The sequence below is a fragment of the Cavia porcellus genome, unplaced genomic scaffold (genome assembly GCF_034190915.1).
Source record: "Cavia porcellus strain 051 isolate PalLab524CR breed Dunkin Hartley unplaced genomic scaffold, mCavPor4.1 scaffold_31, whole genome shotgun sequence".
NCBI classification, from domain to species: Eukaryota; Metazoa; Chordata; class Mammalia; order Rodentia; family Caviidae; genus Cavia; species Cavia porcellus.
The window spans coordinates 2,421,840-2,437,154 of NW_026947514.1; the positions used below are offsets into that span (position 1 = coordinate 2,421,840).

At 51.8% G+C, this 15,315-nt stretch overlaps 1 protein-coding gene across 1 annotated transcript; it reads left to right on the forward strand.

Moving 5' to 3' along the window:
• Positions 1–3,092: 3,092 nt before the first annotated feature.
• On the forward strand, positions 3,093–8,688 carry Hsp90aa1 (heat shock protein 90 alpha family class A member 1). The gene is made up of 11 exons (XM_003463095.5): positions 3,093–3,259; positions 3,683–3,844; positions 3,931–4,297; positions 4,631–4,764; positions 5,462–5,782; positions 5,966–6,131; positions 6,269–6,459; positions 6,585–6,732; positions 6,957–7,225; positions 7,597–7,930; positions 8,263–8,688. Exons 2-11 carry the CDS (start codon positions 3,683–3,685, stop codon positions 8,370–8,372), a joined length of 2,202 nt encoding a protein of 733 aa, XP_003463143.1. The 5' UTR covers positions 3,093–3,259; the 3' UTR covers positions 8,373–8,688.
• The last annotated feature ends 6,627 nt before the right edge of the window (positions 8,689–15,315 follow it).

Sequence of the window (15,315 nt, forward strand, 5' to 3'; positions counted from 1 at the left end):
TCTTGTGTTGCTGTACCATCCTTAAGCTCTCACCCTAGGCCTCCAGGGTGCTAAGGTTTCAGGTGTTGGTCACCACATCCAGCTCTGCAGGGCCCATTTCTTCATTTTAACAAACATAGGTAGTTGGGAGCTGGGGATTTAGCTCAGTGGCATAAGCGCCTGCCTTGTAAGCAGGCAGTTGTGAGTTCGATCCCCAGTACTGATAAAAAGGAAAAAGACAAAAAAAAAAATAAATAAAAAATAAAAAAATAAAAAAACAAATGTAGGTAGCAGTTACTGTGTGTCAGGCTCAGCCATGGGCCATGTCCCAAAACAGAAATAGCCCACATAAACATCATCATCTATGTGGAAGACAGTTTTAGGCCACTTTTACAGATCTGCACAGAAGGCAATCCCTTGCCCAGTGGCAGAGGTAAATTTGACCCCAGGCCATGTGGACACAAAGTCTATGCCTTACATCCCAGTTTAGAGGAGGGACAGTGGAAAGTCCCAGATGGAGGAGAAAAATTCTGATTCCCCAACATTTGGAGGTTGAGGATAAGGTTCATTTTGAGGGGCTGGGGCACAAGTCAGTGGTTCTGCACTTGTGCAAGGCAAGAATGAGGCCCTAGAGCCAAGAGTCTTAGCACATGCCTGTAATTCCATCGAGGGTGAGGCAGGAGAATCCCACGTTCAAAGTCAGTCTGCATAACACGTGATCTCAAGAAAACCAAAACAAAGCAAACCTAAACACAGCAAAAATACCAGATTGAGGCCCTCAGCTCCATCTCAGTACAGGAAAGGAAAAAATATCACTTTGGAGGGCTGGGGATTTAGCTCAGCGGCATAAGCACCTGCCTTGCAAGCAGGTGGTCGTGAGTTCGATCCCCAGTACCGATAAAAAAGAAAAAGACAAAAAAAAAAAAATCACTTTGGGACAAGTTTAACCAGCACTTAGGAGGCTACATGTGCAGAACACAGTGATGGATTAGATCCATTGTTCAGAAAGCCGGCAGAGGAGGCTGATGGGGAAGGAAGGAGACAGGAAGGAAGCAGAGGTCTCCCTGGCAGAGACCACAGGATTCAGGGTCAGCGCCTGCACCTGTGGGAAGCTGGGGTGCTGGGGGAGTTAGAAAGCCACCTGCTGGCAGGGCTCCAGACAGCAGGAGAGGTGGACAACTCCTAAACTTGGCATCTAGGTCTGGAGCTCAGATGCTTTCCAGTTGGTGCTCCAGTGAATTATTCTGTAGGCAGTGAGACTGCTAGCCACTAGTGAGGTACACTGGCACACACCTGTAGTCCAGGCACTGAGGAGGCTGGGGTAGGAAGATCGAAAGTTTGAAGCCAGCCTGGGAGACTTTTCAAGACATTGTCTCAAAATAAGTCAAAAATTTTAAAAAGGACTAGGGGTACAGCTCAGTGATACTGCATTTATCTAGCTTGAACAAGGCCTTGGGTTCAATACCTAACACTGCAGAAGAAAGACCGGCACACAGGTGGATTGTTGGACAAGAAGCACCTCCAGGGGCCCAGCAACAGCAGAGATTAATCCGGAAGGAAAAGGGAAGGCACAGCCCGGGCTGGTGGTGAAACCATCAGAGGAGGCAGGCTGGGTGGTTAAGTGTGGGGTGTTACTACTGGCAGTGGTGGGAGGGGTGGGAAAGGCTGAGGGGGCAGCCAGTGTGAGGGCCTTGGGCAGCCTTGGGGAGCAGAGGACAAAGAATTTGACAGGCTAGGATGGCTCATCATCTACAAGAGACCAGAATCTCGATAAAAAGGAAGAGGGCCCCTCAAGCCAGAACAGGACAGTGGCTGGTGGTGACAGGGTCAGGCAGAGGAAGTTCACCCTTCCGGGATCCCGATCCCTCCCCCAGCCCAGGCTGCAGGAAGACCTGAGCTACATCCGGCCTCTCACATGAGCACATGCTCAGAGCACCCCTACGCTAGGGGGTTCGGGGCCGGAAAAGCTGGTTTCCCCCAAGATGGGCGGGTAGAGCACCAGCCGGCAGGCCTTACAGTCTGTACACCGTGAGCGCTTCCAGAGTTCCCAGGGCCTGGAGCCGGGGCCAGGCCAAGGAGCGAGAGGCCTGGGCCTCCGGGACGGGAACGGGCACCGAGGGTCCCTGAAGGTGAAGCCACTGGCTCCTTGCTTTTCTCCCCGGGGAGCTGAACTGATCTCCATGGGACAGGACGGCTCAGAACGGGGACAAGTGAAACGGGGACAAGTGAATCAGCTCGGGGTCTGGGGCTTCTGGACACGGCACATTTAAGTACTGCACTAAGTACTGTGCTGAGAAGAAAGACGGGATAAAGACGTGGTGACACCTGGTGCGCATGGATTTGTTCCTGGAGACCTTGAGTCCCCAAGGAAATCCCTTAGTGTGAAAATATGCTTTAGGTAAACTGAAGGCGGAGGCAACCCCTGGGGAGCACATGAATTTGAGAACTCACGACTCACACATGTGGTCCAGGCGCGTGCGCGCGGCCACGTGCCCCAGGCGGACCCCCTGCAAGCTGGGCGTGTGGGGGGAACCCAAGTGGGGGGTCCGCGCCATGAACGCGGCACTCCGTGCCACGGGTGACCACCCCTCTCCACGAGGGCGCGTTGACCGCAGCCCGTCGATCCCGCCCGGGGCCCGCGCTCCGCACTCCGGGGGGCGGCAAACGCCGAACCTGGGGTTCCCGTTCGCGGGGCGGCCAGCGAGACCGATCCCAGGGTCCGGGAGGGACAGAGCGCCCGCCACGCGCCCCAGGCCCCCGGGGCCCCGAGACCCCGCCCCCCAATCCTGCTCGGCGCGCCCCGCTTTGGGGTACCAGAGCGTACACTATACACCGCCAGCTTTGAAAGGGACAAACTTCGCTTTCGCAGACTTCAAGATACCCAAGCGCGGTACCTCGGCCCCCAAAGCGCCCCGAAGCGGTAAGCGCGTGCGCGACAGCGCTGGGGCGGACAGGGAAAACGCCGAGACTTCCCGAGCGGGCCGCGCAGGCGCACAGAGCAGGCGAGGCAGCTGTGGGGGAAGGGCGCGCGTTCTTCCGCGCGCGAGGTTCGCGCGCGCCCAGGCTGGAGGGGCGCGGCTAGGGCGCAGGCGCAGGCGCAGGCGCGGGGCTGCGGCGACGGTTGGGGAGGGCTCTTCCGGAAGGTTCGGGAGCCTTCTGGAAAAGGCGGCGCGCGCTGGGCGGGCCCGCGTCTATATAAGGGAGGTGCGGGGGTGGTGCGCCAGTTCCTTCAGCGTCCAGAAGCTGCTGCGTCCTTCCCTGTGCGCGTCGCTTAGCCAAGGTAAGAGGCTTGGGGGGTCGTGGCGGGGGTTGGGGTACCGTGCAGGCCGGGAGACTGAGCCCGAGCCGGAAAGCCGAGCGGCCCTGAGCGGGGTGACCACGACTTCCCCACTTGGGCCCTGCGGCCTCCCTGCCCCAGGGGACGGGTGTGGGGCCTGCCCGGCGGAGGCAGGGCGCGGGAGGGACCCAGGCGGGCGCGGGCAGAAGGCCGTAGAGCGGCCGCCCCCGTGCGCCGGGGCGGGGAGGAAGCCAGCGGCCTGCGCGGGTCGCCGGGGCCCCGCGGCCTCCCCGCGCGAGCACACGCGCCCGGCCCTTGCCGCAATCCGGAATGAGGTCATCCCTTTGTCAGCGGCCGCCCCGCGCGCTCGCTCCCACTCAGTTCCGAGCGAGGGCGGCGGGCTCAGCGGCTCGGCGTGCGTTCCAGATGCCGGAGGAGACCCAGACCCAGGACCAGCCCATGGAGGAGGAGGAGGTGGAGACCTTCGCCTTCCAGGCGGAGATCGCCCAGTTGATGTCTCTGATCATCAACACTTTCTACTCGAACAAAGAGATCTTCCTGAGGGAGCTGATTTCCAATTCGTCAGATGTGAGTTGTCTGGCACCGCTGGGAGTTAGGTGTGGGTTGCGTTCACCTTGGGACCGTGTGCGCGATGCGTGTATTTTTATTTCTAGGCCCTGGACAAAATCAGGTATGAAAGCCTGACAGACCCCAGTAAACTCGACTCGGGCAAGGAGCTGCACATAAATCTTATTCCCAATAAGCAAGATCGCACCCTCACCATCGTGGATACTGGCATCGGAATGACGAAGGCCGATTTGATCAATAACCTCGGCACTATAGCTAAGTCGGGAACCAAGGCCTTCATGGAGGCTTTGCAGGCCGGCGCTGACATCTCCATGATTGGCCAGTTCGGTGTGGGCTTCTACTCTGCGTACCTGGTGGCTGAGAAAGTGACTGTGATCACCAAACATAATGACGATGAACAGTATGCCTGGGAATCTTCAGCAGGAGGGTCCTTCACAGTGAGGACTGACACAGGTAGGCAGGTGATGGGCAAAGTGGTACAGTCCACGTGGGTTGGGTGCTGCACTGGGGAACCCTGAAGTTGATGTGGAATTTCCTTTGCCTAGCATAATTTGGGTGAGGTCTTAAAAGTGTGGGAGTTGGGGCTTGGGATTTAGCTCAGCAAGTATAAGCGCCTGCCTTGCAACCGCGTGGTCGTGAGTTTGATCCCTGGTATGGGTTAAAAAAAAAAGTTGGAGGTGTATGCTTACCCCAGACGTTTTGGGTGTGGCAGGGCTGAATTGTTCGAATTTTTCCTAATCTTCATTTGATAATTGAGATGTAAATTTGGTGCATTAATCTTCTCAGGTGAACCTATGGGTCGAGGAACAAAGGTTATTCTGCATCTGAAAGAAGACCAAACTGAGTACTTGGAAGAAAGGCGAATTAAAGAGATTGTGAAGAAACATTCTCAGTTCATTGGTTATCCCATTACTCTTTTTGTAAGTGTCTATTTCTGTGAAATTAGTTCGTTTATGTAGATAACTGAAGGATTAAACTAAAATTTTACTTTTTGGCTCTGAAGGATCTGTACTTGAGGTTTTTGTGTGCATGGTAGTTTTGGAAGATGGGTTTGAATCTAGGGCCTCGTGCACTGAGATACATTTCCAGTTCCTTTGCGAAGTTGTAAAATGGTTCAAGCTGGGCTTTTCTTGTCAGCCTTTCAGAGTGCTGAGGTTTTTCCCTGGAACACCACACCTAGCTCCCGAGCTGTTCAGGAGACTAATGCTTGTTTGGAACCTGACCATTAAAGGTCTGCCTATTCAGAGATAACCAGTTTTGAAGACACATCTAACACTGGTGAATTTTCTTAACTACTTAGTGCCTTTCCATTTAGCACTGTAGGTTTTGGTGTGCAAGCCACTCTTCAGTCTATTAGTATTGTTGTTGGGTGGTTCCTACCACCCTCAGTGAACATAAAAATGTCCTGAATTTCTTTTTTTTTTGTTTTTTTGGTACTGAGGATGAGTTCATGACCTCTTGCTTGCCAGCCAGTGCTTACGCTACTGAGCTAAAAGCCCTGTCCTGACCTTTCTTGGGATATTTTTTTCCCCTTAGGATATTGTTGAACTTGGTGTTTCCTGGCTCAGCTTCTCAGGAGTGCAGAGATGAGATGACTTGTCTTTTTTTTTTTTTAAGGTGGAGAAGGAAAGAGATAAAGAAGTGAGTGATGATGAGGCTGAAGAAAAGGAAGATAAAGAGGAAGACAAGGAAAAAGAAGAAAAGGAGTCTGATGACAAACCTGAAATAGAAGATGTTGGTTCTGATGAAGAAGAGGAAGAAAAGAAGGATGGTGACAAGAAGAAGAAAAAGAAGATTAAGGAGAAGTATATTGATCAAGAAGAGCTGAACAAAACGAAGCCTATTTGGACCAGAAACCCTGATGATATTACTAACGAGGAGTATGGGGAGTTCTACAAAAGCTTGACCAATGATTGGGAGGATCATTTGGCAGTGAAGGTGAGTGCTATTGATGCTCCAAAGTGAGCTTGTCTGAAGGTTGAGCAAATGTGAAGGTTTGTCCTGTCACCTTCTTTGCCTTCGCTTTTTGATTGCAAAATGCTTTTAGGTTGTGTTGTATAAGTGATTGTGTACCTGTCAAATAGCTCCCAGTGACTTGGCGCCCATTGGCTTTTATTGCAGCATTTTTCCGTGGAAGGGCAGTTGGAATTCAGGGCTCTTCTTTTTGTTCCACGACGAGCTCCTTTTGATCTATTTGAAAACAGAAAGAAGAAGAATAACATTAAGTTGTACGTGCGCAGAGTCTTCATCATGGATAACTGTGAGGAACTGATCCCCGAGTACCTGAGTAAGTATAATGAGGAGGGATTTACTTGTGAAGGAAGTCATACTGCCGCTTCCAGGCTCTTTCATCTGCTTTTCGAGAGTAGTTTGTAGTCAGTTTTGCCCCTTGAAATGATGGGAATACCTTGGTTCTTTTTACAGATTTCATTAGAGGGGTGGTGGACTCCGAGGATCTCCCTCTAAATATTTCCAGAGAAATGTTGCAGCAAAGCAAGATCTTGAAAGTCATCAGAAAAAATTTGGTCAAAAAATGCTTAGAATTGTTCACTGAACTGGCAGAAGATAAGGAGAACTACAAAAAGTTCTATGAGCAGTTTTCTAAGAATATAAAGGTTGGTGTAAACATGTTAAACGACTAACAGTTCTTAGGCGTGCCCTCATTTTACATTTTTTTTTTTTTTTTTTAGAGATGCTTTTTAAATGCAGGAAAACCTGACTCTTGAGTGTTTTGTTTCAGCTTGGAATACATGAAGACTCTCAGAATCGGAAGAAGCTCTCAGAACTGTTACGCTACTACACATCTGCTTCTGGAGATGAGATGGTTTCTCTAAAGGACTACTGCACTAGGATGAAGGAGAACCAGAAACACATCTATTACATCACAGGTAAGGACAGTTCCTGCTGCAGTCTTCATCCTTTATTCTCCAGCCTCGAGGAGGCCACACGTGTTTGGTTTGGGGGGTCACTATACATGAGAACCCGATGGTGTTTATGTAGGTGAGACAATGTGGAGCAGCAGGTGGTGTCTTGAGTTTGTATTCTCATGCTTAAGCATCTGACAGCCCAGGCAAAAGAGTGCAAAGCAGGTTAACTTAACTTCATATTTCAGGTGAAACCAAAGACCAGGTAGCTAACTCGGCCTTTGTGGAACGTCTTCGAAAGCATGGCTTAGAAGTGATCTATATGATCGAGCCCATCGATGAGTACTGTGTCCAGCAGCTGAAAGAATTTGAGGGGAAAACTTTAGTGTCTGTTACCAAAGAGGGCTTGGAACTTCCAGAAGATGAAGAAGAGAAAAAGAAACAGGAGGAGAAAAAGACAAAGTTTGAAAACCTCTGCAAGATCATGAAAGATATTTTGGAGAAAAAGGTTGAAAAGGTATGTGTGGATGATCATTCCCTAGTTATTAACACTTCAAAGGTGTTGACTTTTTTTTTGAGACAGGTTCTCATTGTAGTACAGGGTGGCCTTGAACCTAGCAATCCTACCTCTGCCTCCTGTTGTGTAGGCCTTTTGAGTGCCGCACTCAAACTTAAGGTGTTGAAATTTAGCCACTAGCTCCAAAATATAGCAGGTGCATTAAGTGATGTTAATAGCTGTTGATTTATCTACATTGACAGTTGCCATTTTACCTCCACTGATGCTTGATTGAGTTCCTTAGACTGTATTTCACAAAGTGAAAGCTTGAGAGGTATAAAGTACTAGGTCTCGAGGCCTACTCATTCATTACTTTTGTCTCTTGGTTACAGGTAGTTGTGTCAAACCGATTGGTGACATCCCCATGCTGTATTGTCACCAGTACATATGGCTGGACAGCAAACATGGAGAGAATCATGAAAGCCCAAGCCCTAAGAGACAACTCCACGATGGGGTACATGGCAGCCAAGAAGCACCTGGAGATAAACCCTGACCACTCGATCATCGAGACCTTGAGGCAGAAGGCCGAGGCTGATAAGAATGACAAGTCTGTGAAGGATCTGGTCATCTTGCTGTATGAAACTGCCCTGCTGTCCTCTGGTTTCAGTCTGGAAGACCCTCAGACACATGCAAACAGAATCTACAGGATGATCAAGCTGGGGCTAGGTGAGCTGCACACTGGGCTGTCACAAGGAAAAGGAGGAAAACCATGGTGGTTAGGAAGGAATGTGAAACTTAGTTACCAGGACAGGTAGCTCAGTGGGGAGAGCACAGCTGGGGTTGAGCTCAGCCCCCAGCTCCACAAAGGCCTTGATGCTCTCTCCCTGCTTAGGAAACACTTTGGGGGAACGTATGGGGTCTTCCTGTTGAGCATTATTAGTTCTGTTCAGATTTACATGCTCAGTCTTAGAAATGGGTATAACAGCAGTAAAAGACTGAAGGCTGGCTAATTGCCTGGCTTATAAAAACCCTTATGTGAATTTTGTTTTCCAATAAAGGTATTGATGAGGACGACCCCACTGCTGATGACACCACTGCTGCTGTCAATGAAGAGATGCCGCCCCTTGAAGGAGATGATGACACATCACGCATGGAAGAAGTTGACTAAGCCCTGCTGGAAGGAACGACTGGGATATGTGCTCAGTACTTTACTTTCATTCCCTCTGATAATATATTTTCGAGGATTTTTTTGTTAACATAAGTCTGTATGGCATGATAACTGCTTAAGGGGAAGATAAGATTTCTTTCTACTTTTAATGATACTGTGATACTTTAGGCACTAAAGCAAAGCTAGCAATGCTTTTTCTAGTTTCACTTTGGTTTATTTTAACAGGTTGAGATGTTTGTGGTAAGATGTAACTTACTGTTAACTTTGTGAAGTCTAAAGTGTTTAGTTATCAAGCCAGATCTCTCAGTAGACCAAATCTTTTGTCTGAATTGTTGAAATAGGCTGATGTTTAAAGGAATATTTGTTACAATAGCTTGAGTTTTCATCTTGTAGGATCTACTTTTTTTTAAAACTTTCCCCTGTAGTTTCAAATCTGCATGTCCTAGGTTTCTAGAAATAAGTACGTGAAACAACGTGATGGCAGAAACTGCACGGGGCTTGTTTTCCAAAGAAAAAGTTGTTTAGGAATAAGCTAGGTATACTGCATTGCTTTGAAAAATAATTTGGAAAAAGGCCTGTGAATGGAAATGGAGTGCCCAGGTCACATTCTCCTTTAAGAGGTAACAAATACAGATAAGTTTAAAAAAAAGTGTGAAGTGCTTTATTCTGGGGCAGTGGGAATGTTAGGGTAGTGGGCCAAATCTTGTCTGTCAGATTGATTTGGGGGGGGGTCACTTTTTTAAAGTTAAGATCTGTTTGTAGTTCAGGCTGTCCTTGAACTTGTGGCTGTCCTGTCTCGGCCTCGAGTGCCAGGAGTATAGGCCGGTAGGTGTGTGCTGCCTTTGGGCCTGGTGGGAAACGGGGGAGGGCTTTAAAGTGAAGGTGCAGGTTTGGGCATCAGACAATACAACACAGCCCCTGTGATTCACATGTCAGCTGTGCTTCCCCCCAGGGCCTCGTGGGGGTGAGGCCAGGACTCAGCCTTGGCCCAGTCTTCTGGTTTGGGGCCTTGCCAAGTGCGTGGCAGTGGGCTTGAGTGGTGCGTCTGTTCCCTAGGCCTCCCTAGGGTTGCGGAGATGGCAGTAGCTCTTCCTGTCTAATCCAGGATATGAACCCAAGGCCTCAGCTACGTTAGTCCTTGGCCTGCATTGAGCCAAGACAGTGCCCCAAGCGCCTGGTCACTCCAGTGGAGCCCATGGTTTTTTACTAAATGGTCATGTAGAGACCCTGGAAGGTGGGCAAGGTAATGAGTAGGGTTATAGGTTAGCGGGGACAGGAAACAGAGTGGTGGAGGGAGGCAGGGTCCCTGAGAAGATAAAGAGACACACACCAGTAGCCCCTAGCACTCAGGAGGCTGAGACAGGAGAATCACTGAGTTGGACACCAGCCCTCGGTTACGCTGAGCTCAAGGCCAACCTGAATGGCACACGGAGGCCTTGCCTCAAAAAGGATAGAAAAAAAATCTGCTTAAATCAGCCTAACATTTAACTTTGGAGTCCCTTTTCCCTGCTGTTTGTTGATTGGTTTACTGGGGATGTATGGTAGAAAAGGCGAAGTTTGGTTCCATCACATTTTAGAACTGCAAGTCAGGGCTAGTATACTTTTTCCTTGCGTGTATCAGGCTCCGATTGTGATCCTCCACAGTACAGAAACTCAACCAGCCAGGCATGGTAGGTAGCTCTAGCACTCAGGAGTTCAAGGCCAGCCTGAACTATGTAGTGAGGTCCTATCTTAAGAAGAAGATGGTGGCTCAGTGAACCTGGTTGGGACCATTGAAAAAGGCTGGTTAGGTGTGTGCAGGCTGCCCAGCCCAGGGGAGATGAGTGCACTGAGTGCACCTGGAATGGACCCCTAATTCGTCTGTCCCCCTGAGGTGACCTCTAGTTCAGGCTCTGCGTAGAACTGCATTCCTGCCTTCCCCTCTGGAGTGCAAGGAACTGCCCAGTGCCTGCTAGTTCTTTTTCTTGATTTAGGGTCTGGCTACTTAACCCAGGCTGGCCTTGACTCTGCAGTGTTCCTCCTGCTTCAGCCTCCCCAGTGCTGAAATACAGGAGTGCACCTTTGTGCCTGGTCTTGCTCTCCAGTTGCAAGGCAAAGTCTTTTCCCTTGATCCCCAGGCTGCCCCAGGATTTGTAATCCTGTTTCAGCCTCCCAGTGTTGGGTGCAGGTGTTCACCACTAGGCCTGACCAGCTTCTATCAGGCATTACTGGAGCCTTCTGGAAACTTCATCTAAGCTTCAGTGCAGACCCTAAGGCCCACACACCCCAGGGCCCTGCCTAGAATGGGGGGTGATCTTGTTTGGCAGTGTTCACACTTGGTGTATGTGTAAGGTGTGAGCAGCTGGTATGTGCAGCCTGTGTCCCTCCCTCCCTGAGAGGTGGTGCCCAGGAGGCTGTGAATGCCTTCTGAGAACTGGCACTGGGGCTGCAGATGGTTTCTGTGCAGGACAGTGGCCTCCTCCCAGATGGAGTAGGGGTTCACATTGCTTCCAGCACACCCCAGGGCCCTAACCTGGCCCACACTGCAGAGCCGAAAATGGGCTGCCCAGAGAACCACTGTTTTCTTGTGAGTCAGATTATGAGCAAAAACTAGTCAATTTAAAGATGGATAAACCAGGCCGGGTTGTACATACCTGTAATCCCAGCACTGAGGTAGGAGGATTGTGATTTTGAGACCTGAACCCAGGGCCTTTTGTACTGAGCTACACCCCCAGCCATCCTTTTTTGTTTTGTATTTTGAAACTGGTTTTACAAGCTTGTCCAAACTGTTGGAACTTGCAAATCCTGCCTCAGCCTCTCAGAGCACTGGGATTACCGCTTGCCCATGTGGGTTTCTGAGATTTGCACGAACTGGACCCCACTCTTGAGCAGCTCTCGCCCCACCCTTCCACCTGTTCACTGTAGCCCACTCTGCCCCAGCAGCACCCCCACGGGGAGCCTCTGTGTGTGTGTGTTGCACTTGAGCTGGAGTTTTTGTTTCTGTGTCTGAGACAGGGTCTCACTGCAGTCCAGGCTGGCCTTGAGCTCGCTTTGTAGCCCAAGCTGGTCTTGAACTCTAGGATCCTCCTGCCTCAGCCTGCTGTGTGCTGGGATTATGGCCACACCCAGCTGAGTGCCTGGGGCAGACATGCTCTACTGCCACCAGGTGAAAGTGCAGGGATACCCCCTGGGGGTACAGGGGTTGCCTCAAGGCTGCAACCAGTCCACTGCACGCTGGTTGCCAGGGGCTTCCTGTGATGTCACAGGCCAGCTGGGGCCTCTGGCCCCTCCTCCGCTTAGCCACTTCAGGCAGCCACTTTGGGTGCAACATGGTGGGGTGAGGTGAGTTTTTGGGGTCAGTTCTGGGCCCTCTGCCACCCAGCTGAGGTGGACCCTGGACCTGGACCCCATGGCTTTAGGCAAACAGGCTGTGGCCAAGTGGGGCCCAGCCAGCCCTGGGTCTCCTCCCAGGCTGAGTTGGCAGGGCCTGAACCCCATGGGGCATGCAGCCTCCAGGTACAGCCACTGTGTCCATCCCCCCCCCCCTCCATGGGCTGGGGACACTGCCTTGGCTGGGTTCTACTCTTCCCACAGGGGCTCTGGGGCAGGGGACATCTCTGTCCTCTTGCTGATGCCCACAGAGTCCCAGGATGACTGGGAACTTGGCTGAGGAATTAAGCAGGCTGTGAACTGCACAGGATTTTCCCAAAGTGTATAATTTCATCTGAAGCAGTTTCCTAGAAACTGAGCTGAGATACACCGGCTGGCCTTCCCAGGCCTTGCTGTGGACTCTGCTCTGAACTGTGCTGCTTTCCAGGTCGATGGGTTTGGATTGTTTTGGTTTAGTGTGTTAAGACAGGGTCTCACCATGTAGTCCAGTCAGCTCTTGAATGTACTTCAACCCTCCTGCCTCACAGGTGGGTGCCGTTGCACCTGACAGATGGGGTCCAGGCAGAACCTGGGCCTGCCAGGGCTCACACCTGGGGACACGGATGGTCCTCAGAGGGGTGTCCCCTCAGCCTATTAAGCTGCTTAAATGCCTCTAGGACAGCGACCCTGCCATTGCTGCCTGCGAATTAACCCATAGGGTGTCCTCCCCAGGATGGGGTTAATCCTTTCTGCCACTGTGGGCAAGCAGCTTAGCTAGCAGCAGCTGTCGGGGCACAGGGCTGTGCTGGGGGCCAGGCCAGGGCACTGTAGACCTAGTCCCTGCTGGGCCACACTGCAGGACTCTGCCAAAACCAAAAGGAGGTAAACCCACGAAGCACAGGGGTCACTGCAGCCCCTCCTGGGCCTCAGGGCACAAACCTGTCACTATAGCCTTGCCCAGCTGCCCTCCCTGGCACAGCGTCCTCTGCTCCCATCTACACTCCAGCTTGTCCTCAGTGTGGCCTGCAGCGCTTGTGCTGCTCTGGAAGTGGCCAAGACCCAGGCCTTGGGTGCACTAGGCACTTGGGTGCGCTGGCCCAGCCGCCACCTCTGCAGCACAGCCTCGGAGGAGGAGACAGGGTTCCACTGTATATCCTAAGATGATCTTGGACTCCGGGTGGTCCTCCTGCCTCAGCCTCCAAGTACGGGAATTGGGACACAACACCTGGCTTTATATTTTTCCTGTTTTGAGATGCTCCTGCTAAATTGCCCAGGTAGGCCTGGAACTTTGGAGCTTGGAATTGGAAGCAGAGGGAATGCAGAGCCGGGCTGCGCCTCTTCTGTCTCAGCAAGGCCATCTGGTTTTGTTGGACTTGCAGTGAGCGGAAGCCCAGCTTGAACTGCTGTGTAGGCCCTGACTTACACTTGCAAAACCCCCTTTTCCCTTTTCCTTCTGCTGAAGTTGGAGCCCGGGGCCTTGCGATTGCTAGGCTGGTGCTCTACCATTGCACCCCATCCCCAGCCTCCGTTAACCTTATTTTGAGACAGGATCTCAGTAGGTGTCCAGACTAGGCATGAGCTGGTAACTCTCCTGCCTCAGACTCTGTAACAGGAGTCTTGAGATCAGGTAATTAATCAAGGACAGAAATGATTTCTTACCTAAACGTCATCCCAGCTCTCTGGAGGTTGAGCCAGGAGGATTGTGTCTAGGTAAGAAATTCAACTGGTTGTGGTGGTACACACTGAGGCAGGAGGATCACTGAGTTCAAGGCCAGCCTGAGCTGTATAATGAGACCCTGTCTCAAAATGAGAAGAAATTTCTGGACATGGTGGCACACACCTTTGATCATAACGTGGGATGCTGAGGCAGGAGGATCACAAGTTCAAGCCCAGGCCGATGGTGTAGTGAGACCCTTTGTTATGGTTTGTGTGCTTGTGTGGTCATGGGGAGATGGGCTTTCAAAGGTGGCTGAAGCAGTGTTTGTGGTTGGTCTGTTTTCCAGCGCTGGGATGGGCGGAGCCAGCACGGTACAAGGAAGGGAAGGAGACTTTTGCCTTCTGTCCTTTTGCTCTTGTTGCTTGTGGCCCCCATGAGTGGCTGCCCCTTGGCAGCTGCCACGCCACGCTGCCTTGGAGCCAGCTGAGTATGGACTGAAGCCTCCAACCATGAGCTAAATAAACCTTTCCTGCCTTCATGTTGGGTGTCAGGTATTTTGACCCTGCAGTGAGAGAACAGTAACTAAGACACTCTTTCACAACTTAAAATTTGAAAAAAGTCAGAAAATCCAAAAATTCATCCCCAAGGACAGATCCAGCCACCCCTCAGAGCCTGGAGTCTGTCCCCTTCCTTCCTTCCTTCCTTCTCCTCTTCCTCCACTCCTCCTGCAAGCCCGCGGTGTTGGATCTGGGACCTCTGTGCTGAGCTGCATTCCTAGCCCTTTTAAAGATCTCAAGAAGTCACTCAGGCTGGGCTGGAATTTGGGATCCTCCTGCCTCAGCCTGTAGCTGTGTGCCACCACTCCGTTTGGTTGGGGGCAGGGCAGTCAGAGCTATGTACGTGGCTTTGGGGGCGCAGCTGTGGACAGAGCCCCAGATGACAGCAAAAATCAGTGGCAAGGGGCAGCAGGCAGTGCAGTAGAGGTCACTGTGAGTTCAGTAAGGGGTGTGTGTGTACACGCATGTGTGCAAGGGGTGTTGTAATGTGAGGAAGGTTTGGGGAAGTGACCTTTGAGACCACAGATCCAGGTATAGTGGCGGCACCTGGGAGGCTGAGGCAGGAGAGCAGGTTTGAACCCAGGCCGGCAGTTAGCAAGGCCCTATCCCAAAATAATCCAAAATGGGCCAGGATCAGCCCTTGCTGGGCCCTGGTCCCCTGCAGGGTAGCGTCAGGTGAGTAGTGGCTCCCCAGGGTCAGTTTGTTCGAGGCAGCTGTGTGTCTCCCTCCGAGGATGAGATGTGTTGGGCTCCTGGCCCACCCCTAAGTCCTCTGGGGTGACAACCAGGTCCCTGCACATTGCATTTGTCTCTTAGGAGGCTGGTGGGGCCCTGAGGGTAGTGTGGTGGAGGAAGCAGGGTTTCCTGACTTGTAGCCTTCCTGACTCAGTTTCCCCCAGTGGCCAACATCTTCCTCTGCCGGGAACCTCCTCCTGGTTCTGATAAGGGCCCGGCGGCTGGCTCAAACAGTTTTTACAAGCCAGCTGCCCGCTGGTGCTGGCCTAGCATAATCCCAGCTCTGGGAGGCTGAGACAGGAGGCTCAGGGGCTCAGCCCAGCAGGGGACTTAGCAGGCAAGTGTCAGATTTCTGAAAGGGGGTTGGGGACAGAGCTCAGTGCGAAGGTCCCGGGCTCAGTTCCCAGTGCCACAAAGCGAAGGACAAACCCTGTGCCTGCTCCTCCTTGGGCTTTTCCCCTTCTGTTCTGTGGTGCTGGGGACGGAGCTCTCTGAGTTTCACCCTGGCATGGAGGCTGGGGCAGGAGCAGCCCGGTCCTGTGCAGGGGAGGGGAGGTTACCAGGGCCCCTGCTGGGCCAGCATCAATGGGATTGGAATCCTGGAGACAGCACAAGCAGCCGGGGACCTGGAGCCCCTCAAGTGACA

Coding starts and splice junctions, on each gene's coding strand:
- Hsp90aa1 (XM_003463095.5), top strand. CDS start 3,683: ATGCCGGAGGAGACCCAGACCCAGGACCAGCCCATGGAGGAGGAGGAG. Junction 4,298..4,630: donor CACAGTGAGGACTGACACAG/GTAGGCAGGTGA, acceptor TAATCTTCTCAG/GTGAACCTATGGGTCGAGGA. Junction 4,765..5,461: donor GTTATCCCATTACTCTTTTT/GTAAGTGTCTAT, acceptor TTTTTTTTTAAG/GTGGAGAAGGAAAGAGATAA.